Below are 23,435 nucleotides of genomic sequence, written 5' to 3'. Positions count from 1 at the left end.
TGTTTTGTGAATACGGCCCCAGGTGTTTTTTTTTTTTTTTTACTTATGGATGTTAAATGAGAGCTAAAAGATGACTGAGAAGATCAGCACTCTCTGTTTACCAATGTATCACAAGTTCTGCTCATACCAAACATGCTCACCTCTGGGTCAACATTCAAGATTTTCAGATCTTTCTTGAACTGAAAGAGCAGACCGCTTGGATTTTCTGTGATTACTTCATAGTTTGAGCTGGCATTATGTTTGGCCACCTGCGTTCCCCAGTTGTAGAAGCTGAAAAAAGTTAGGGTTAATATGTTTAGAATAGTTTAGAGATATCAAAATGCATGACTTATATATAGGGAAGTAATATAGTGAAGAATATAAACTACAAAGTAAAAAGAAAGTTCACCTGACAAAATGTCAGGATGTCTCGTGTGCTATTTATAAGAAGATAAAATGAAACATGTTTCCAGTTTGATAAAACATGCACTTAGAAAGCCAGGTGTTAAGTTATAAGCAATCTTGTAAAGAGGCAGTTTTCCAATGGCATTCATTTTGTTTCTTTATTCTTGTTCTACTTATTGATGCAAGTGAAAGACAGGAGAACAATCACACTCTTGATATTTAGAATCACATTTAGAGATGCTTTACATTTACCTCTATGCATGTAATTCAGAAGATCTTTTTACATCTTTCTAAAAATGTCAAATGACTGAAAGCAGTCTGGCTGCAGAACGTCTTCAATAAAAAAAATAAAAAAAGAATCAAAACACAATGCCTTCTAATAACTCTAAGAGGAAAGTTCAACTAACTATTAAATGTATTAACCACAAATCTGATGTATTTGCCCAAGCAAAGAAACTGACAAAATTGTTAATTTATATTATATATATATATATACACAGTACAGTCCAAAAGTTTGGAACCACTAAGATTTTTAATGTTTTTAAAAGAAGTTTCGTCTGCTCACCAAGGCTACATTTATTTAATTAAAAATACAGTAAAAAACAGTAATATTGTGAAATATTATTACAATTTAAAATAACTGTTTTCTATTTGAATATATTTCACAAAGTAATTTATTCCTGTGATGGCAAAGCTGAATTTTCAGCATCATTACTCCAGTCTTCAGTGTCACATGATCCTTCAGAAATCATTCTAATATGCTGATCTGCTGCTCAAGAAACATTTAATGTGTACAATTGTACAAAATATTTGTGTACAATATTTTTTTTCAGGATTATTTGATGAATAGAAAGTTCAAAAGAACAGTGTTTATCTGAAATCTAATCTTTTGTAACATTATAAATGTCTTTACTGCCACTTTTGATTGATTTAATGCATCCCTGCTGAATAAAAGTATTCATTTCTTTAATTTCTTTTAAAAAAAATAAAAATAAAAATTCTTACTGACCCCAAACTTTTGAACGGTAGTGTATAATGCTACAGAAGCTTTGTATTTCAGATAAATGCTGTTCTTTTGAACTTTCTATTCATCAAGGAATCCTGAAAAAAAAAGTACACAACTGTTTTCAACATTGAAAATAATCATAAATGTTTATTGAGCAGCAAATCAGCATATTAGAATGATTTCTGAAGGATCATGTGACACTGAAGACTGGAGTAACGATGCTGAAAATTCAGCTTTGCATTACAGGAATAAATTACTTTGTCAAATATATTTAAATAGTACACAGTTATTTTAAATTGTAATAATATTTCACAATATTACTGTTTTTTACTGTATTTTTAATTAAATAAATGTAGCCTTGGTGAGCAGACGAAACTTCTTTTAAAAACACTAAAAATCTTAGTGGTTCCAAACTTTTGGACTGTACTGTATATATATATATATATATATATATATATATATATATATATATATATATATATATATATATATATATATATATATATATATATACATACATAAATAAATTAACAATTTTGTCAGTTTCTTTGCTTGGGCAAATACATTCGCGGGAAAGCACAATGTACTGTGTTAATATGAAGGATTTTTCTGAAGATATTTTTTCACAGGTGTTTTAACCATAGTTTGAATTACACATTGCACTGCGTTCTAGGGCTAAAGGAAATGTCCTTAAACTTAACAGATAATGTTCTGGGAGAAAAGTACCTTTTTTAGTTTTTCTACAATTTTCCATGTGAAAAAGTTTGTTACTTTGAAAGGTAGCCATTTTACTATTTTAGGCTTTGGCATGCTTGTTAGACAGACATTTCACTGACGTATCATTTTCCCTCTAACTGAATCCAGAGACTCTGGGACATTTATTTGAATATGTTCAAGAATAGATACCCAGCTTCAAAAATCTTCATTCACACTTAAGACATTCCAGGCTAAAGGAAATCTTTCTCACAGCAACAAAAAATTCCTGTGTCTACACTGATCAATCTAAAGATTGAGAACCAGCAGGCCATTCAAAATGGCAGTGAGAATAAGTCTAAATGTAATTAATGCACGCAATGAGCAATAATGAAAAAAGAGACTGTCTGGCCTGTGTTAGTGCTTCTCATCACAAGCTCAACTGCTGGGAGACAGCTGCTTTTGCAGAAAATAAGTCAAAATGTCACACTCTAAGGCAGTGAGGGTTGCTCCAATGGACCTCAGCTTTTCCCAAGCAGTAGTTTGTGGTCCAAGAACAAAGCTGGACTTTGGGGAGAGGCTCTTTATAAATCCGAGGGAGAGGCACATGGATGCAAGAGCATTTTATTCTCCGTTGTGATAACACTGTGGACGTCAGCCAGCGCTCTATACATTTTGTATTGCTGCGATCTACTTAATGGTCCAGAACTTCTTATAAACAGCATCTGTGTATATATATATATATATATATATATATATATATATATATATATATATATATATATATATATATATATATATATATATATACACACAAACAAACTTTGAGATATGATCCTTTGATTGATTTTAAGCTAGGGAGGATTTGGTTCAGCAGGAGTCACTAGTTCAGTATAAAGACACTTGGATATTTGCATGACATTTGTAAAAATATTATATTCTGGGATTATCAACTAAATTAAGGATAACTCTGACAATCAGGGATTAATGCCATTGTGGTGTTAAGTATTTATAGAGTTTAAAAACACAGGAAGAGAGTTGCCAGTATCCCTGCAGCGCTTGCTCTGGATCAGCGATTCTTTACACACCCAATGTGAGCAAATATATATATAAAAAAAGGACATGATTGAAGTCCATTTTTACAGTCCCATCCTATGGCTGTACCATTTTGGAATATCTCCAGTTTATAATAATTTATTATATATGGCTCTGAGTGTAAGAGAGAGAACGCATGATGGAAAGACACCTCAAACTTCCCTGACCGCCATTTCCTGTCAAGGTGACCAGAAACCATGGTGCTGGTCACCAAAGCAAACAAAATTGTGCCTGAAATGAAAAGACTGGCTAATAAGATGTAAATAAATTGTAATGGTCTGAATCAAACATCCTTGCTGGGTCTCTGCTTGCCATTTTGCATCACAGGAAAGACATCCTTCGGTTGCCATTGGAGTGACTGCCGTCACGGTAAACATGGCAGACCCACACAAAGAGACAGATTCTGTGGAGAAATACAGTGATGCATGAAATGACAAGTTTAGCCCTTATTCTGTTTGCCTTTTGGATCAAACTTTGTAGTCCTACATGGATTTCTCTTCACAAAAAAATGTTAAGTTTTCACTTTTCTTCTCTTCATATGGTTTGTAACATATACAAAATATAAAACTTTGTGAGGGACTTAGAATCAAGGATGCATATTCACTTCCTCCTTTTTAAAATAAGGTTTGACAGCATTTTCTGTGTCTATTTATACTGAAACGCCATATAGCAATTAGCATTTTTGGGTTGACCACTTTTATGCAATGGTAAACCACTTACTTTTGGTCAAAGAAACAGGACAGATGTGAGATATTTTAACAGAGAACATGAAAAGATGGGCAGAAAAATGCTCCAGAGCCTTTAAATTTTCGAGTCACAGGAAGCGGGAAGACCGGCTGGGCTCTCTGAGCATTTGGTCTATTTGTTTTGTGATTAAAAACGCATGAGTGTGGCAACACGTGTCATTTGGACATGTTCTTTGGCAATTTTAGTCCCATATTGTCCCCACAGACTTTTCACCAGGTAACACGAAATGCTTAATATTCATAGTGCAGCTGGCACCCCACCCACAATAACTTAGCAACGTGTGAAAAACCTGGACTTTGTGGAAACAATTATCGTTCTGTTAATAACAGGTCTGTGTCTTTACCATTACACTATAAAACACTGAGAGAGAAAAGGATGTTTGTGTACAGCACTGCTCTATGGTTACCAAACTAAAGCCTGATGGAGTGTTTTGAAAATGTTTTAAAAGCTGTAACTTTATGGATCAATAAAAGCTGTAACTCTATGGATCAACGAGAAAGCGAATAGTCCAGTTTGTAAACTAGAATTAGTGAGAAATCTTTAAATGTGCTGCTCTGAGTCAATATAACCAAAGAAAGCAGCATATCTATCTGTCTGTCTGTCTGTCTGTCTGTCTGTCACAGAATATACATGAACAGATGCACAGATAGGAAATACAATCATTATGACACCATTTTAAAACATTTAGGAATTCTATGTATTTATGTAATTGCATTCTGGTCATATTGTTATTTTTATTATTATTAATAAATCAGAAACAATGTTTTCTAAGACCTAAATTCAATGTCTTGGACTTTCTTTCTATATTACTAAAGATTTGTCTAGAAATTTAAAAAAGTCTCACTACAAAGAGAACGAAATTTTAGTTATTATTAAAGTTAATTTCACTTTTGTCAGCCCTTTTTAAAATTCTCTAAATTGAATGTGATTGTCCTCAGCTGGTGGCCATGACTTTTGTACACTTTATTTTTGTGGTGAGGCAGTCAAAGTCTGTCAGCTGTAGTGTGGATTCATGCATCTGTACGAGAAGAACACAGCATCTGCTCCATCTTAGTGGCAACCACAAGCACTGCCTGTTATTGTTCCCGTGAGAAGGATGGTGGAAGAAAGAGAGAACACAGAGAGAGAAAAAAGGGACTAAAAGAGAAATAGGGAGTGAAAGAGAGATGGGGCTGAGAGTACACAGGAAATGAGAATGCTTATGCTTTAGTGTACTTCCTTTACTCACTTTGATTAGATAATGTGCTGTGGCAGTTAGGATGTGGATATACAAACACAAACATGCTTTAGATGTCTTAAAATCCCATTTATTTAAAATCCTATTTAAAGGGGGGTATCACACACAGTTTCTGCCAATCTCATGTTTGTAATCTTGAGTACATATAGAGTAATATTGCATCCTTCATATCTCCGAAAAATCTTTAGTTTTATCATATTTATAAAAGATAGATATGCTGTACCGAGTCTTTCCGAAAAAAGCCGAGCTCCTGGAGGCGTGTCTGCCGTCAGTGCCGTGGGCAGAGCTAAATAGTCATAAGCGCGCGCAGCTTTTGCGTAGAGATCATCTGCAAGCTGTGACATCATTATAAATAAAAAAGAAACAAAAAACTTTGTGTTGATTACATTTTATGCACTTGCGCACCGACTGCCAACAAAACACAGACATCTGATGCAGCTTTACTCACCACCTGCGACTTTATGAAAATATTATTGTTTACAAAATATTCATCACCGAAATCCCGGGAACAAACAAACATATGTGCACAACTCCGTTGCTGCCCCGGAAAAACAAACTTCATCCACTGTTCCCTTAACGCAGGGTTATTTGGGAAGCTGAAAAAGGTAATCTTTCCCTCACAACCAAAAACACACTCCTTTGGTGACAGGAGTTGCATCTCATTTCGGAGGCTGCGTCCTCCGGAGGTCACATTTGAAGGCTAAATACGTCATCAAGGATGTCATAAGAAAAGTAACCGTAATAAAATTGACTGATATTCATTGTGAGGTGTAAAATACTGTAATTTCTTTCTTACTTTGCAATCTAATGGTTAATGATCTTAAATGAGACTGCCTCGATGATGTATGCAGCCTTCAAAGGGTGCAATCCCTGAACAAAGGGACACAGCCACTGTTGAAAAATCTCTTGGCTTCCGTTTCCCGAACGAAACGCAATGATGGGTGTAGTCTTCCTCTTGCTCTGGGTGATTTGTGTGTGCACGCTTATCAGAGAGAAGTGCCTATACAAGGAATTCTGCCCTTTTATGACATCATACAGGCCATACTCTAAAAAAATTCGGCGAAACGTCCACAACTGGAAGTTGTATATTTGGCACAGAAATATGTCCAACTCGTGTTTTGAAACTTTGGCCATGTTTAGCATGAGAATGCAACTCTTGTAACAGTGTAAATAAGTCAGAATGCATGAAATAGCATTACACCCCCCCTTTAACACAGACTGCAGACTTTCATCACAGTATTTTAATAATATTTATTTGGGGTTCATATTTCCTGTTTTAGCAGAGAGGTCAAGGCATTCACAGGAATGCACACCTGATGGGGTCATTTTTGTTATTTATGAAAATGTGTATAAGTGAGTTTTATATGACCTGGTCTGTGTAATGCTTCACAATTTTTAGACTATACAGTGCAAAAGCAAAAATTAAAAAAAATAAACCAAAGGTTAATTTTTCATTTTTTCCAGTTACATCATCAATGTATAATTGCCATTATCTATCATTTTTTTCAATTTTCTGAATTTTAGAATTTAGCAAAAGTAAAATTGAAAAAAGAATTGAAAATGGCATTGATCAAGTAACGTTACTGATGTAACCCTCATTCCCTGATGGAGGGAATGGAGACGTTATGTCAACTGACAAATGGGGTCACACTTGGGAGCCCTAATCACCTCTGAGTTTCAAAAAAATGGCCAATGGAATTGGTGAGTGGAATTTGCATGCTAATATAAGTATATAAGATGGTGGCATGCATCCACTCATTCAGGTTTATGCTGAAGAGCTGAGACGAGTCATATGGACTGACCCATTTGGCAGTGCTATATATGGAAAGATCTCTGCGGTAGGTACTGCCAAGACATTGATGGAACTACTAAAGATACAGAGACGGGGAAGAGCAGAATCTGCCCAGGGAAATACATGGGTTTACCAACATGGAAACCATTCGGTGGAAGAATACATATATGGGATTACCAAGAGGGAATCACAACATATGGGGCATCTAGCCCAGTACCAGGGCTGACCGACCGGGCATGCATCTGGAGTACTGGGCCTGGCGTCGGACACCTCAGACGTGTCTGAATGCTGAAGGATGCTCGGAGGAAACTCAATACGAGTTCACTAAGTGGGGAACTCACCTGGAGAGTAAAGAAGGTTCTTGTATTCCCCCATAGAGGGGACTGGTGCTGCAAGTGAGACACAGAGGCAGCCTTCCAGCACATTACCTGTTTGTACTCAACACATGGGAAGAAACCGGCTCCACCCAGAGATTGTAGAATCTCTCGCAGCTCTGTAGCTGTGTGCCAAAGAGGCTCCGGACGCCAACACACAGGAGAAGGCAACACTCTGAGTGGAGTGAGCCCTCATTCCGAGGGGGCACGGCACGGCTTGGAATTGATATGCCAAGGTGATGACATCCACTATCCAGTGAGCCAAACTCTGCTAGGAGACAGGATCATGTGAAAAAAAGGCAGGCCTGAACTCAAGGCATGACTCACTGACCGAAAATGCCTGCAGATCCCCCACCCTCTTGATGGAAATGAGCGTTAGCGCAACCATCAAGACTCTTCCATGTACCTGAGGGCCAGGTGTGCCAAAGCATCCATGCCAAGGGGTGCCTCAATCAGGGAGTAAAAGAGTGGGCAGTTGGAAAAAGTAAGCGCACTTTGTCGGCATCCTGCATCTCTGCAAGTTATAATCAGAGACGACTTTCCTGGACTACCAAGGTGGACATCGTCTGGTCGAGGGCCGGTGCTGTGACTTTCGTCAATCGTTGTGCGCAGTTCCTGCATCAACCCCAGCTTCAAACTACTCTTGTGCAGTTCTTTTAGTGCTTTGGCCAGATGAACTTGCAGGATGGCCATCACATACAGGGTGGAGACGGCCTGTCCAGCGGTACTGTAAGCCTTAGCAGCCAGGGCTGCCGTCATCTTACAATTGCACGCTCCACCTGAGGAATCTCCACATACCCCCTGGCATCCCCACCATTGAGGGTAGTGCGAGTGTAGGAGACTGCAAAGCATCTTTGGGCAGTAAAAGGTGCCTTCCATGACTTTGTGCACTTCCAGGAGGAAAGGCACTGGGGCGGGATGCCACTGTGAACCATGTGCTGCACCGATTAATCATCCAACCGCAAGTGCTCAGGACAAGGTGGAGGGTTCCACTCAAGTCCGATGCCTGTGGAGGCCTGGGCAAGCATGGCCATCAACTCAGAATCTGATTCAGCATGAGCAACCACCACAGTGGGGAAGCTCAGCTTCATCTTCCTCTCCAGATGACAACAGCCCACTCTCCGATGCAGCAATCAACATCTGATCCTCACCTGGAATGCAGAATGACACGCTGGGTCCTCCATGAGAAGGACCTGCTTCATCATCTGGCAGCTTGATGACACATGACACGCTAGAGGAGTGTGATGTCCGTGGGGACTGGCTCAGCGGAAACGCTCTCACTGTAACCCTCAGGTCCCCCAAAGTGTCCCCCAGATTCGCAGCTCTGCTTTGTGCAGAGGCAGTGGGCTGGGTAACAGCCTTTATGAAGAAGAAGAGTTGTGACCACAATGTCGACATGGTCATGCTCTCGCAATGATAACATGAACCATCCACGAAAGCCGTTTCAGAATGCTCATGGCCCAGACATGTGAGACAGCACTGATTGGGCTCATAAGTGAGACCCCATTTGTCAGTCGACATAATGTCATAGTAACTGACAGATAGGGAACCCGAAAAAATTAAAAATTAACGTTTGATTTCATTTTTTTATTTTTGCATTTGCACAGTATCTGAAAACTGAATTGTGAAGAGTTACACAGACCCATCCTAATTATTGTATTTATTGACATTTGTTTTAACACTTGTTCTTAATAATCAAGTCTATGTAATGGAATGAGACAAGAGTTTTTTGTAATGTTATGTATTATTTAGTAAAAGCGTGAAAATTGTGTATATAAGGCAACCATAGTAGTAGTTAGCATTAGGTTATAGTTAGCACTGCTTAAATTAGGTTTTGGTGCTCAAGAAACATTTCTTATTATTATGAATGTTGAAAATGGTTGTGCTGTTCATTGAAGTGTAGAAACCACAATATAGTGTTTCTGTTTCTTTAACGAACAGAAAGTTTGAATATTTATTTAAAATACATATATTTTTTATAATATTTTTTTATTATTTTACTCTCATTTTTTTACCATTTTATTGCCTTCTTGTTAACTATCACAAACTAACTTGTTAAAGACCACAAACTAAAATAGATTTCCCAGGGAGGTATTTATTTATCTTGAATAAATCTTAGCCAGTTAAGTGCTCTTAAAGGAAACCTCTGTGAAGATCAGTGACATAGACTTTCTTTTTGGATGGTTATGACTTTATAACTTTTACAGAGGATCACCATATTAATATAATATTAATATCAGAGGATGAAAAAGACAATATTCGTAATGTACATACACACTTCACCTTTAATGCACTGGTCAGGACAAAAAGATGCCTGCTCTTCCTAAATTTTGACGAGGAAGTCTTTTTTTGGTTTTCATGATATTTTGTGCATATAATTTTTTTGGAGTGGATATCCTTTTCACAAAGACAAATGATTCAGGGATCAGATGGATACTGCTTTCATGCACATAAATCTGAGAAAATCTAACCTTTGAGATGTTCAGTAGCACATCTATTAAAAAAATAGTCTCCGGAAATCATCATGGATGGGTCATAATATAAGTAGGCTTACCTTAAGTCAGTTGTTTTTGGCAAAAACCTTTCCTTTCCGCTAAAATATGGTTCAAAGTCTTCGAATTTGAGTCGGTGGGAGTAGTCTATATACCCAGATATTTCCTGTCCACGAGAATTTCGGTCCCTTATGAAAATGATGGACTGCAAGAAAAACAGGAGGACATACTGTATAAATAATCTGGAGTGCAATATGCTATCCTAAGAAACTAGGCAAAGGAGAGATATAAATCATTGCAATAGGGAAGATTCTGTTACAAATACACCGTTAATAAAATTGTGTAAAGTCCATACCATGATTTTTTTTTTAATTAAAAAAGGATTGGTGGTGTGCATTTCGGAAACACTGCACAGTTCAGTCAGCAGTTGTTTTGTCTGGATGGTAATGATGAAAGAATAACTTGCAACCACATCTGCAGTGAAGAGGATCTTTGTTTTGGCTTGCCTGTTTACCTCTACAATACAGCGAGAGAAAGAGTCACACTTCTTTTGTGAAATCATCCTTTTTTTGATAGCATAGTCATTGATATCACATTTGCACTTCTATCAGATCCCTGGCCATCTGTGGATTTTCCTTACATGTGCAGGATAAAAGTGAGATAACTAGCAGTGCAGACTTGAAAAGGAACGGTCTTCCTTTAGATGTTTTAAACAGATGCTATCGGGTTCACAGCTGGCCAGGGGCTGATCCAGCTACCTTATCTGTGGCTTTTGCGCTCCCCCGTCAATCTTGAAAAGAAATCATCAGGCAGGGCGAGGAATTACAGTGGGCAGAAAAAGGATTGGAGATCATCATTGCAGAAGAGGAATCAAAACCCTCTATCCCACAGTAATACAATGGCAGAAAGGTTTCTTCTCGCCCTCATAAGTCCACAAGCCAAGTGATAAAACAGATCTGTTTCCAACAGTTTCCTGTAGTTTAACAGAACAGGTGCTGTACCTTCAACAAGTTTCCTCTGTTACTGTATCTGATATAGGAACAGCCACTTATAAGCAAACATTACTTAAAAACTATTTCAGTTACGAATGAACTAAAAAGGGGTGGAAATTGTAGAATTTGTGCATCCTTCCGATATTCTTCCAATATTAATAAGGGTACACAATATATTGGTACCATCTTAGTTATTGATATTGATATTTAAAAAAAAAAATCAGTTTGGTTTGAATAAAAAAAAAAAAATTATTATAGTTTTTACTGTTTAATTTATTTAGATAAAATAATATACAATGCCATCTTCAGTGTCACATAATCCTTCAGAAATGTTAATTAGTTGTGCTACTTGACTGTTTCTTTGGAAACCGTGATACACTTTCAAGATTCTATAATGAACAAAGTTCAACAGAACAGTATTTCATTATAAACAGCACATTTGAACAGATACTCTAACTCTTGAGTAATGTGGTATTAAATGAAGAGAACAAACTGAACGGCTTTTATCACTGGTCTGGCTGGTTCATGAGGATGTTTTCTCAGGTAGGATTTACCAATGACGCATTTCTTTCAGGGCTCAGACGTGTGTGTCAGGGTGGTATGGTGGCACCCTCTTGGATGCATAACACTTTTTTGAGTGGAAAGCAGGGCCTCTTGGTGCTCTCCAGCCTGGGAACAATCCTGCACTGTCAGGGAGGCTTGCAGGTGTCTGAGGGTGTCAGCTGGCCTCTGTTTATTATTGGTGGGTTGTGCTTTAGGAGGAATCCCAGGCCATCACTAACAACTGTGTAAATTTGTCGGGGTAATGAAAACATGACCTGGATGAGAGGAATGCTTGAGGTCGGAGTCCTTTTTTTTGGCAGGCTTACCCTTGTCCCTCTTTAGGTGTTCCTTGAGGGGGGGAGGGGGTTGCTTATTTGACTTGGACATGACTTCACATATGGGGTTGTGTAATAGATGCAGCGGTGAGTCCAGATGTGCTGAGGTGTTCTGCTTCTGTTGGGATCAGCCAGAATCGCATTTGGCCTTTAGAAAACTGACTAACTAAGAGGGATTGGAAGTACTCTACAGGACTTCACAGGGCTTCAAACAAAAATACTCTAAACTGGCAACCTGATGCACATTTTTTTCTTTTCAGTCAGAGCATAGAAATTCCACCACCTCTGAATTCACATAACCATCCACCTGCCATTATCCTAGGGCTAAGAATGCACAAATGAAATTGTATGAATGAAATGTGCAAAAAAAAAAAAAAAAAATTAATAAAATGTGAACAGTAAATTGAGTAAATTCTAAACAAAATATTAATATATGTACTCTTAAAAAAAGGTCTGGGATTCAATATTGAACCCCAGGGTTCTTGACTCAGTGTTAAAGAACCCTTTATGCAAAAAAGTTATATGTGAAAAATATATAACTATATATCTATATATAAAGAAATGTCTGATTACATAATACTTTCATGTTTAATGGCCTTTTTTCTTACTAGTGATAAAGTATAATACAATTTATTTAAAATGAAAAGAAATGAATTAAAACTAAATACATAAAATTATCCCATGTTGGGAACCCCTAAAATGTTTTAAATATGAAGTGCCTATCAGAACCTTTTAAGGTTCTATATAGAACCTTTTCTTCTAAGAGTATACATAAACACACACGTTTCCTGGGGAATTTTTCAAACCAGCATGGAGAGAAAGCTGTAATTCTGTAAATGTTAAATTTGGCCAACATTTGCATGAGATTTTGGACTATAGAGGACAAATCAATTAAGTAAAAATGTATAATGCATTTAACAGTGCTTGTTGAACAAATAGTGTGGTGGTTTTTAAAGCTTTCTGACCATTTTAAATGTAGTCTGCTCATATAGCTGAAAAACAATGTTTAAAATGGTTAAAAAAGCATTATAAATATAGGACAACACAGTGCAGCTACAACAAATGATTTGAACTTGGCGGTCATAATGTTTAACATCTTTTTTAATGTCTTTGACAGACTTACCGAGTTTCTGTAAAAATGTATGCAATACGAATGAAAATAATCAAAAGATGCTGCTTCCTTTTTCTTATAATGACAGGGTGTGTCAGAAGACAGATGTCCTGGCTCGAGGAACAAAAATGTACAACTTAACCATACTGAAAGGCGAGTTGCTCATTTTGGCAGCTGGACATTCAAATCTGGGTTTACTTTGAGAATTTTAAAATAGTTTGATATATATTCAAAAGAAGAAACTGAGAGTAAGAAAAGAACGTAATCAAGACTTGTTACCGTGGGACAGCAAATTCAAAGCAGGTGGTGGAACTATGACAGGACTTTTTGGGAAATACAGAAATAGGATTGTGTCAAGTTATGTGGTTGTGAGAAGAAAAGAATGTACGTCAAAAACTCCCGAAAAAAAAAAAAAATAGAAGGAAAGGACAAAATAAGCTTGTTTATACAGAGGTTGAAGGGGAGATGGGATTTAAGCAAATGTTTACTCATGTGCTTGGCTTTTCCAATCATAAACACATTGCTTGGGTGTTTGTGCAAGAAAATAAACAGAGCCTGCACAGGTGTCCTCTAGAAAAACACCCTAGAAGAGCTGGTGTTCCATTCTGAGGACTGAGATGGGGCCCGACAACTGTGGACACTGCCAAGGGTGGAGGAAGTGAAGTGGGCAATCAGTTGGGCAGGAAGCTGAGCAAAAAGATTACGCTGGACCAGAATTTGAACAAGTAGAGACCAAACCACAAAATATGTGGCTTTAAACAAGAGGTCAAGATTTGGCTGGTTAGCAGCATGGTTAAGATAGCCCCTGCTGGTAAATGTCGTAACTACACAATGGTGGCAAAAAGCATCTTTTTCAGTTGCGGCCGTTGAAAATTAACCAGATTTTTTCCAAGCAACATATAAATCGTAAATATTTCATTTAATGTTTTGCCAGTGAGCATTATTGGGGGCTCTTAAAAGTTTGACATGTACTTTTAAGCTGTATGGTGCAGTCAAGAAAAAAAATAAAGTTTTACTTTCATGCTCTTGCATTGTTTAAAGAAAGAAACCATGTATAAATTGCAGGAGGCACAGCTTTCAAATTCCAAATGACTGTGCAACAGGTGGGAAATGTTTCAGATAATAAAATCCATCAGAAGTTTACATTAATGAGGGAAGTCAGTGTATCTACCGTCAAGGGAAAAGTGTCCTAAATTAAGAGCGCAGCTAAGTTTTGCTCAGAATTACAGCTTCAAAAACTAGCACCTGGGGTCAACAAAAGTGGCAGCACACAAATCAGTTGAGTTTAGGTCTCTTTTGAGATTTCCTACACCAAAGTGACTCCACGCAGACAGCTTTCCCCAGCAGTGCTACTACTACAACTATTTTCCACATTCTTTTGGCTTCCATGTTACTTTTGGGAAAATTTAAGTTTATCTGAAACATGTGCAAAGCAGCACTGTCCTCGGGGACATAGACGTCCATATATGTGAACCTGTGAGAAAGCTTTCCAAAGACTGACATTTATAGATTAAGTGCTCATCAATTTAATCAGACACTTTCTTTTTCCTAAGCCATAACGTTTTATGTTTCTTACACACTGTGGGATAGTACAAAACACAGACGGGAGAAAAAAACAAAAAACAAAAAATTCACAGGCCATGGACTACTTACATTTTCACAGTGTTCGGCTCCTTAAGTTTGAAGAACTTACTATTTATTCGGTATAACTTTCGATGGGCTTACAAAAGCTTTCTCAATCAAAGTGTTTAACTTAACACACCCTATTTGAGAAGGCATTGAAAACGGCCAGAATCAGGTCGGCTTGCTTATGTGAACCCTTTTGCAAACTAATGAAGCATTCTCTTTTGGCTACAGAGGAAAACAATATTGTGTGCAAAGCCTGTCTTTATTACTGAAGGACACCACCTGCACAAGCGCATGAAGTGAAGCAAAGCAGAGGTGAACCAGAGGTGACCGAACACATGCAAAAATGCTAAACCTTGACCAATGTAAAACTCCTCTATTCACTGCAAGAAAAAGAACTTACTTTTCACTGGGGGTCACATTAACAAACTGTATTTCGCAATTAAAATAATTGGAAAATAAACATAACTGCTCGTCTGCATACTCCTCATTCAAATACTGCAGGGCTGGAGATTTGAGCCATCTGAGTGAACAACACACCCACAAATGCACTTTACAGTTCATTTACAAGGGAATTACTTGCATTAAAATACTTTTTTTCCACATTTAGATTAATCAGGTGTTATGGCAGAGACTTAGGAGACTAAAATCTACATGTGCATACTACAGTATGTTGTCCTTATTGGTTCAGTGCACATGATTAGGGATTTGTCAAAATGGGAAAGCTTATGAATCTGATCAAATGCGTAACACATGGTTTGTTTTCTTTATGACCTCCCTCTTGATTTTTCAGAGGGTGATGCTACATACTGGGCTCTGTATTTCAGTGGATTGCAGCTAGGTAACCAGACCTTTGTTGAACATTTACTTAACAAATCACTTTTGTTAAACAAGGGCATGCAAACAGTAGCCGTGTTTAACAGTGAGTTAAAATCTAATCTTTTTGTCCTGGACATCTGCAGGGCCGTTGCTATGATTTCAACTTGGTACAATATTACAAGGTTTCCACTAGTGTTGAATCAAAGAACTGGGAGGAAAGTCTGACGCAACTGACCTCAAGATTTCTATGAATGGAGTAGAATGATAAATGAGTCACGTTACTAAAACTTAATGTTCTAGGGTTGAAACCACACTCACAGCTACCATCTGTCCCCTGCCTGAATGCAGCAGGAACTTCTGTGTAAAAATTAAGTTTGTTGAATTCTTCAGCTGAACATAAAAGGTGGCCACAAACAACTTTATTTTGGAATGCACTCCCTTCCTGTTATTTAAGAAGGATGTGTTAAACTGAGAGCAGAAAAAAAGAAGCTCATATAGTGTGTTGTTGGATGTAATTTCAACTACATTATTTTAAACTCTCTACCTTATAAAGTTCAGTACTTCATTTTTAAATTTCTATCTGTCCATTTTTCTTAACATTAGTTAACTACATTAGTTAATATGAACTAACAATGAAAACCATATATTTCCTATAGGAAATTGCCTGTATTTGCTGTAAGTGGTCTTTTCCATCTATGATCTAAGTAGTTACATGCTTGCTAAATAATAAATAATACCTTTTTATGCCTGTGCTTAAAGGCCTTAAAGTGCCTGAACCCCCGATAATTGCTGCTCGCAGTTATATTATTTAAGGAACCTGAGCTAACATGAGATAATGAAAAGTTGTATTATATTATCTAACGTTAAAAAAGATTAGTAAATACTGTAACAATTGTATTGCTTATTGTTAGTTAATGCATAACTAACATTAATGGAACATTACATTGTTACCAATCAAGTTACACCCAAGAAAAAAAGAATGAGAAAACAATTAAGCACTTCTTTGCAACCTTGAAATGATAGCACGCAGGGACACTTATAACTGGGCTACTGGGGATATGCTGAAAATGACTAATTTCCACACTGTACTTATATATTTATTTGACAGAATCTGTTGCTATTTCATAGCACATAGGAAAATTTTAAATACATATCCAATATGCGCTTCTCACTGTGAAGTCCATTAATGGATCTCCATTAAATCCATAAATGGCATTGCACTGCCTGTGTTTAAAAAAACATTGATTACATGCACAGCATCCTAATAAAATTCATAACTGCTCTGCCTATGTCCTCTTTAACAATACGAGGTACACATTTAATATAGTTAACACACAGTGTGTCTTTTCTGGGCCTCATTCTTCAAAAGGAACTGTAGGCCAGGATAGACTTATGTCTAAAGCATTGCAATCATAGTAATTACACAGTGCCTCTGGCCTAACCAAACTTACCCTCCTGTAATTAGGAGGACCAGTCCCAAATGCACCGTGATAACATTCCTGCCTCGCACAAGACAGTCTTCTGCACTGCAGCAGTGAACTCTCAGCAGAGAGAGGGAAGCTGCTCATCATCACAATGCTCTCCTGGTTATTTGAACTGTCTATTATTATAACAGTGGTTCATAATTCTCAGCCAGTCTAAAAAAAGAAAACACCAAGTCTCTTTATCACAGATGAGATCTAATATCTTTGCTCAAGACAGTTCTTGGACACTTTGATCAGAGGGAAGTGTCATTACGAAATGCCATGGGAGGTGTTAAAAAGAGCCCACACAGGTGCAGGCAGCTTTTGTCAGGAGAGAGAGGAAGAGAGGGTGAGAAAGAAAGAAAGAAAGAAAAAACAGTAAGGGGTAGTAGGGTGTTGTCCACTCTGCCTCTGTCAAAAACCCCTGAGAAGCAATTATTTTCTTGGAAAAATGCTTTGCTTCTCACTACAGCACAGTGTAAGGGTTTAACATATTCCTCAAAATCCCACATTTTAAATTACTGCACGGCTACTCAGAACAACACAGTGGAAGATTCTAATGTTTTTCAGAGATATTCAGTCATAGCAAAGCTGAAGAGGAAAAGGAAATAATGGCTGGTTAAGAAAACATTACTTTATATTTCATCAGCAATTCATAACTACTAATGCATTTTGATGAACAAAACAGAGGACTATATTAGTATATTTCAGACAGGACCACTTTGGCAAGTTACTTTGTGTTTATTGAAACACAAGTTATCTTTGGCGGTATGGTTCCTTATGGGGGTTCTTGCTCCGAAATTAATTGAACATACAAGAGCTTTAACATTAAAGGGTTAGTTCACCCAAAAATGAAAATTCTGTTACTCACCCTCATGCCGTTCCACACCTGTAAGACCTTCGTTCATCTTCAGAACACAAATTAAGATATTTTAGTTGAAATCCGATGGCTCAGTGAGGCCTGCATAGCCAGCAATGACATTTCCTCTCTCAAGATCCATAAAGTCACTAAAAACATATTTAAATCAGTTCATGTGAGTACAGTGGTTCAATATTAATATTATAAAGCGACGAGAATATTTTTGGTGCAGAAAAAAACAAAATAACGACTTACATTGTGATGGCCACTGTACTCACATGAACTGATTTAAATATGTTTTTAGTACATTAATGGATCTTGAGAGAGGAAATGTCATTGCTGACTATGAAGGCCTCACGGAGCCATCGGATTTCAACAAAAATATCTTAATTTGTGTTCCGAAGATGAACAAAGGTCTTACGGGTGTGGAACGGCATGAGGGTGAGTAATTAATGACATTATTTTCATTTTTGGGTGAACTAACCCTTTAACCATCAGCTTGGAAATACATAGACAATTAAGACACTTTAGTAATGTCTTCAAAAGCGAACAGTGGTAATCTTATAGATGTGGCAGTGGGACATCTATACTTTAGCTTGGTTATGAGGATGAGTGTCTCTCAGCAGAGAGGTCCATGCCAGCTAGGACTTGAAAACCTTAGTAATCTGAAACAAAAGAAGACGACAACCAGAATGTGCACAGTAATATGCTCATGCTTATAATGGGGAGGGAGGGAGGATTGCGAGCAGTTTGAGCATACTTACCGAGCAGTAATGCCACGTATATATGTCCCCGGTCTAATAGGAGAACGGTAGTGATTGGAGCAATTTGACAACTGATCGCGTCAGCTGGTCGCAGCACTATGCCTACGTGGCCTGACGCTGCACTCGATAAGTTAAATATTATACAATAAACCTGAAAAATAATCTAATAAATTTATATTAAAAACATACAATATATAAAACATAAAAAAAAAACAAGTGTTACTGTCCAGCTCAGTGGTGCATAACTGTCTGCCTTCATTTACTGACAGTGTGAAGTCATTTTTGCGATGGTCATACTGGTTTTGAAAATAAGCCACAGTTTTTTTCCAATGTGGTTAAAGTCATCTTTGATGTTCTTGACCATAAATTACACAATAGTGATGAAATGGGGTTGGGTGTTGTGATATTTACTGTACTGTTAGAGGTTAAGGAATGCTTTTCATCTGCCCATTTGGGCCTGGGGGATTCATTTGGGGAATGCTAGGACTGCATTCAGAGTGGTCAAGTAATTTAGCTGCAAGCAAAGATTATTACAAGCTATGGCACGGTTTAAGCCCTGTGTGATTACCCTAATCGCAGACTATGGCCACAGGGAAACTATATGGAGATCTTTAGTAAAAATTTTCATCTATCTGTGCTGGGATATATAATAAAGCACAACCACATACCACAAACTGTTGACAGTTATTGTTCATAAAAAATCGTCAGCTCAACTTTTGACATAAGCAGTAACAGACAGTATATCTAAGCTCTAAAGATCTCATAATTAGATGTCTTACACAGTATAAAAGAAAGAAAGAAAGAAAGAAAGAAAGAAAGAAAGAAAGAAAGAAAGAAAGAAAATAAGAAAGAAAGAAAGAAAGAAAGAAAGAAATTTGTTGATGCATGCAAAACAAATGATGCATAGCTTCAAAGCACTGGGTGGAGTGTAATGTGTAATTTCCACCCTAAAATGTTTATATCACTGTGATCTTAACAAGGTTTTTTTAAAAGAATATTCCTCTTTTGTCAAGCATCATTAACCATTATGATGAGAAGTCTTGATAAGACATGAAAATCTGATAACAGTAAAACACATTTGAACTTGAGGTAAAACTAAAGAACTAAGGGTTTTTTTAAATCTGTTATTAAAATGTATTTTAAATAACTTGATAAAAGTCATCAAACACATTCTGGTTTATTATTCTATATAATATATGATATTCAAATGTATCTAACTGTTGCTATTGTTCTAAACTACCTAAACAAACTAAATAACATTTCAAGATCGTCCAGTTAAAAGTCAAGCTAACTGGCTTGAGAAGTATAAAATTGTGAATATAAGCAAATCATTAAAACAGTCTCTGAAGCTTCTGGTCAGCTTCCCTAAATATTCTCACATTCACTAACCTCACATGAATTTCCTTGCATTCCCCTAACAAACGTTGTTCTTGGACAATTGGGGTTTGCATTAAATGCATCTTTGGAATAATTGCAACTTTGCAACCCTGCTATGAAAAAAGCTGTTTATCTGCTGTTTAAAATAAATGCACCACACACACACTATATATATATAATTTATTTCAGAAATGCTCAATATTCACTTTATACTTATATTAATCCTTTAATTAATTTTCAACAGTTTGAAGCTCAAATGACCATACCTGCTACATGGTCTAAAATAATGTTAGTTCAGTAATGTTTTCACTGCTATGATTTTCTATAGAGTTCCACTTTGTCAAACTGACACAAAGTTTGTCTACAGAATTTCATTTCATTAGTCTGAATAGGCTCCTGTTATCATTAGACATTCCTGCTTTGGATTAATTCATTGATACCTGTTACATATTGCTTCTTCTGTACTTTAAGAAACAATATACTTAAAGTCAGATGCCAAATCACCTTTAAAAAATTCTTTTAAACAGTCTATACCAAAAGTTATGGTAAGGAAAGAAAAGAAAGAAAGATTATTATTTGAAAGCTTGAAGTAATAAAAACGTTTATTGATGCATGATTTTATCATATGCTAAAATGAGAATCATTTGAGTGTTGTTGCCACACATCTGTAAACACCTTTACAGTTTTCCATAAAACTCAAATGCATGCAGTTAAGCATAGGGATACTTTCACTGGACTGCATGTGGTTAGTGGTGCTATTTATATTTACTTGGTGTGACAGAGCAAGTGGCATAACAGTGTGAGGCTGGCAGGGCGCTTGATGACTAATTCCCATATCTACTTGTGTGGTACAATCTGCACATAAACCCTCGGTTCAAATCCATGCTTTGAAAAGATCTTTTTGCAGATGGTACGCATTTAGCAATAGTCTTATAGAGTGCATAGAGTTAACAATGAAAGGGCATGAAGAGATATTTGCTTTAAGATAAAGTCACAAATAGATAAAATCAACTGCAGACACAGTGATTATCCCACCGCTATGGAAACAGAATCTGATATTAATGTAAATCCCTACACATTCCACACTTATTAATTGTGTTCAAATGAGTGACAAACAAAACAAAATAACATTTTGAAATTTAGAAAAAGAAACATACTTTACTTAATTGTACTGTACATGCAAACACCATTTGTTGTTGGGAACCTATCAGAGATTGCAGGGATAAAGTTAAAGAGCATAACCTTTGGTTGTTTTATGTTTGCACCAATAAACAATTTTGACATGAATCATGTAAGTAAGCCTTTAAGCTAATTATTTTAATTATTATGTATTTCCCATTCTGCAACAATCTAAACCATCTGCAAGCTTCTTACAGAAAATAAAAGTTGAAAAGGAATCTTATTTGTCTGCATAAGTGCTTGCAAATGTGGTAACATTTTATTGGAGGCTAAATACAGATAATAATTTCAGTGGTCAAAAACAATTTAACAAATGAAAGACCTGTTAAAGATTGATTCTTAGCTTGGTAATTAAAGGTTAGGAAGACAAAAATAAACAGTAGAGAAACAAGGTTATGATTAGACCTTTGAAAAGCATGATAGGCCTAAGAAGGAAGACAAGTTTGCCCTATATTTAAGACTGAATCCATTACTTCATTCAACTTGGCTTCTTCCTAGAGTGAAAATCACTTTCAAATGAACATATAAGACACAACAGTGATGATAATGAGCCATATGGAAAAATATGAGTTTGTATGAATGTAGTAGACCGTTATTGTGTGAAGACATGAATAACTTTATTAGCACTATGACTAATGTGTAAACCAGACTAAACCTCACCAACCACAACCACAGCTGAGCTTTACCACCACCACCACCACCACCACCCCCCACTGAAAAGGACAGACTATTGAGTCTAAAGCAGGGGTGGGGAACATTGATCCTGGAGGGCCATTGTCCTGCAGAGTTTAGCTCCGAAAAAAACACTCACCTGCCTGTAACTTTAGTAATCCTGAAGACCTTGATTAGCTTCAGGTGTGTTTAATTAGGGTTTGGAGCTAAACTATACACCACTCCCGAATGAGTTCACGCGAGAGAACTTAATCATTTAGTTTTAAGTCGGTTTTAAACAATCCGGATAAGCGCAAGTAAGTACCATTTTGATTAGCCATTGTACCTACAATGTTTGTGCACTGTGTAAACAATGAGTGACATATACAATGAGTGACGTATACGTGCGAGAGATCACTTCGGGCGCTTGCGTAAACTACACCAGAACGCGTACACACCTCACGCACCGGAGGCAGTTGGACATAGTGGTGTATTAGAGGAAAAAAAAAAGATATAAATACTGTTTGGTTTCTCGCACAAACCGATCGTTTCGTGTCTTAGGACATCAATGTGTCGTCACGAGCCGCAGGGTTTAATTTGGATTTGTCTGTGCATGTTTTTTTTACTCTCATAGATTTTGTTACCATTGCCATGCATTATACAACTGACAGACGGCAACGGTTGGAGTTGAAAATTATCAACTCCAACCGTTATTGTGTTCTACTGAAGAAATAAAGTCACCTACATCTTGGATGCCCTGGGGGTAAACAGATAAACATCAAATTTTCATTTTTGGGTGAACTATCTCTTTAACTGTATTAATACAAATAACTTTAATGATGCACAAGAATGTATGCAATATGCTATTCCAAGAATATTTACAACTGCATATTTCTTTCGAAGATTTGCAATATTTTAATTCGCATTGATTTGTTTGATATATGCAATAATAATAATATACAATCCACTAGCCTAAGCATGTCACTTTTTCTGTTTGCTATATTTTTGTCTGCATTTTTGGAGTTCATTCATTAAACATTCAATTAAATGATAAAGTAATTTAACATATTTTGTAGAAGGTATGGTGACTATAAATTACCAAACAAATGTAAATTGTTATCTATAGATTTTCCTCTTTACTAACACAGCACGGAAACATTCTTGAGTGTGCCTAAGTATCCTGAAGTGTTTTCCTGTTGATTGGTATCATAAACAATGTCCATTAGTTTTTGTTTGTCACATCTAGACAAAATGTATACACTGGGTTTCTGTTGGATTATAGGTGATCAGTACAGTAAACAGTACATAATCACATTCACTGAAAAACACTATGAATAAGAGCGGGTGTCATGTACTGTTAATAAAAGAAATTAATATTATTTCACCAATACAGTTATGTCCTATGTCATATTTCTGTGATGTGGTTCTGTCAAACAAATTTTCTTTTGTATTTTATCTATAAGATTTGCTGATGACCATTGTTCATCTTACTCATCCCATTCATAATGGCTGCTAAAAGCACCAAAGCACACTGGGCTGATGGTTGCAGCTGAATGTACTCAAAATAAAGTGATGGGCTTTCTGGCTCCACTAAAGACATAAAGTTTAGCCTCTGGTTATTTAGTTGCTGGCTTCAAAATTATTCAGAGACTGAAATATAAATACAAGATGAAGTTGCTGCCAGAACACAGCCCTGGAACACAAATGACTAACAATATTTCATAGCAATTATACGTATGATATGTAAGTGAAAAAGACACACACCATTTTTATGACCTTTGCTATACAACACACTGTTTGAGAAGACCAAAACAGTGATGCATCACAGAAAAAAAGCTAAACAAATCACACCTGCAGCCTCAGAGGACTGAAAAACTGTAACCCTGGAACGACTGT

At 36.7% G+C, this 23,435-nt stretch overlaps 1 protein-coding gene across 1 annotated transcript in view; it reads right to left on the bottom strand.

Moving 5' to 3' along the window:
* cfap299 (cilia and flagella associated protein 299) overlaps nucleotides 1–23,435 on the bottom strand; it is a 58,632-nt gene that overhangs the window by 2,914 nt on the left and 32,283 nt on the right. The window contains exons 4-5 of the mRNA XM_048188189.1: nucleotides 9,883–10,025; nucleotides 141–270 (exon numbers count right to left, since the gene is read on the bottom strand). Coding sequence (XP_048044146.1) covers nucleotides 141–270; nucleotides 9,883–10,025 — 273 coding nt within the window. The remainder of the gene's footprint in view (nucleotides 1–140; nucleotides 271–9,882; nucleotides 10,026–23,435) is intronic.

Source organism: Megalobrama amblycephala, linkage group LG4 (genome assembly GCF_018812025.1).
Source record: "Megalobrama amblycephala isolate DHTTF-2021 linkage group LG4, ASM1881202v1, whole genome shotgun sequence".
Taxonomy (NCBI): domain Eukaryota; kingdom Metazoa; phylum Chordata; class Actinopteri; order Cypriniformes; family Xenocyprididae; genus Megalobrama; species Megalobrama amblycephala.
Note: the sequence above shows the minus strand (reverse complement) of the source record. Positions and strands in the feature narration are given on the sequence as shown.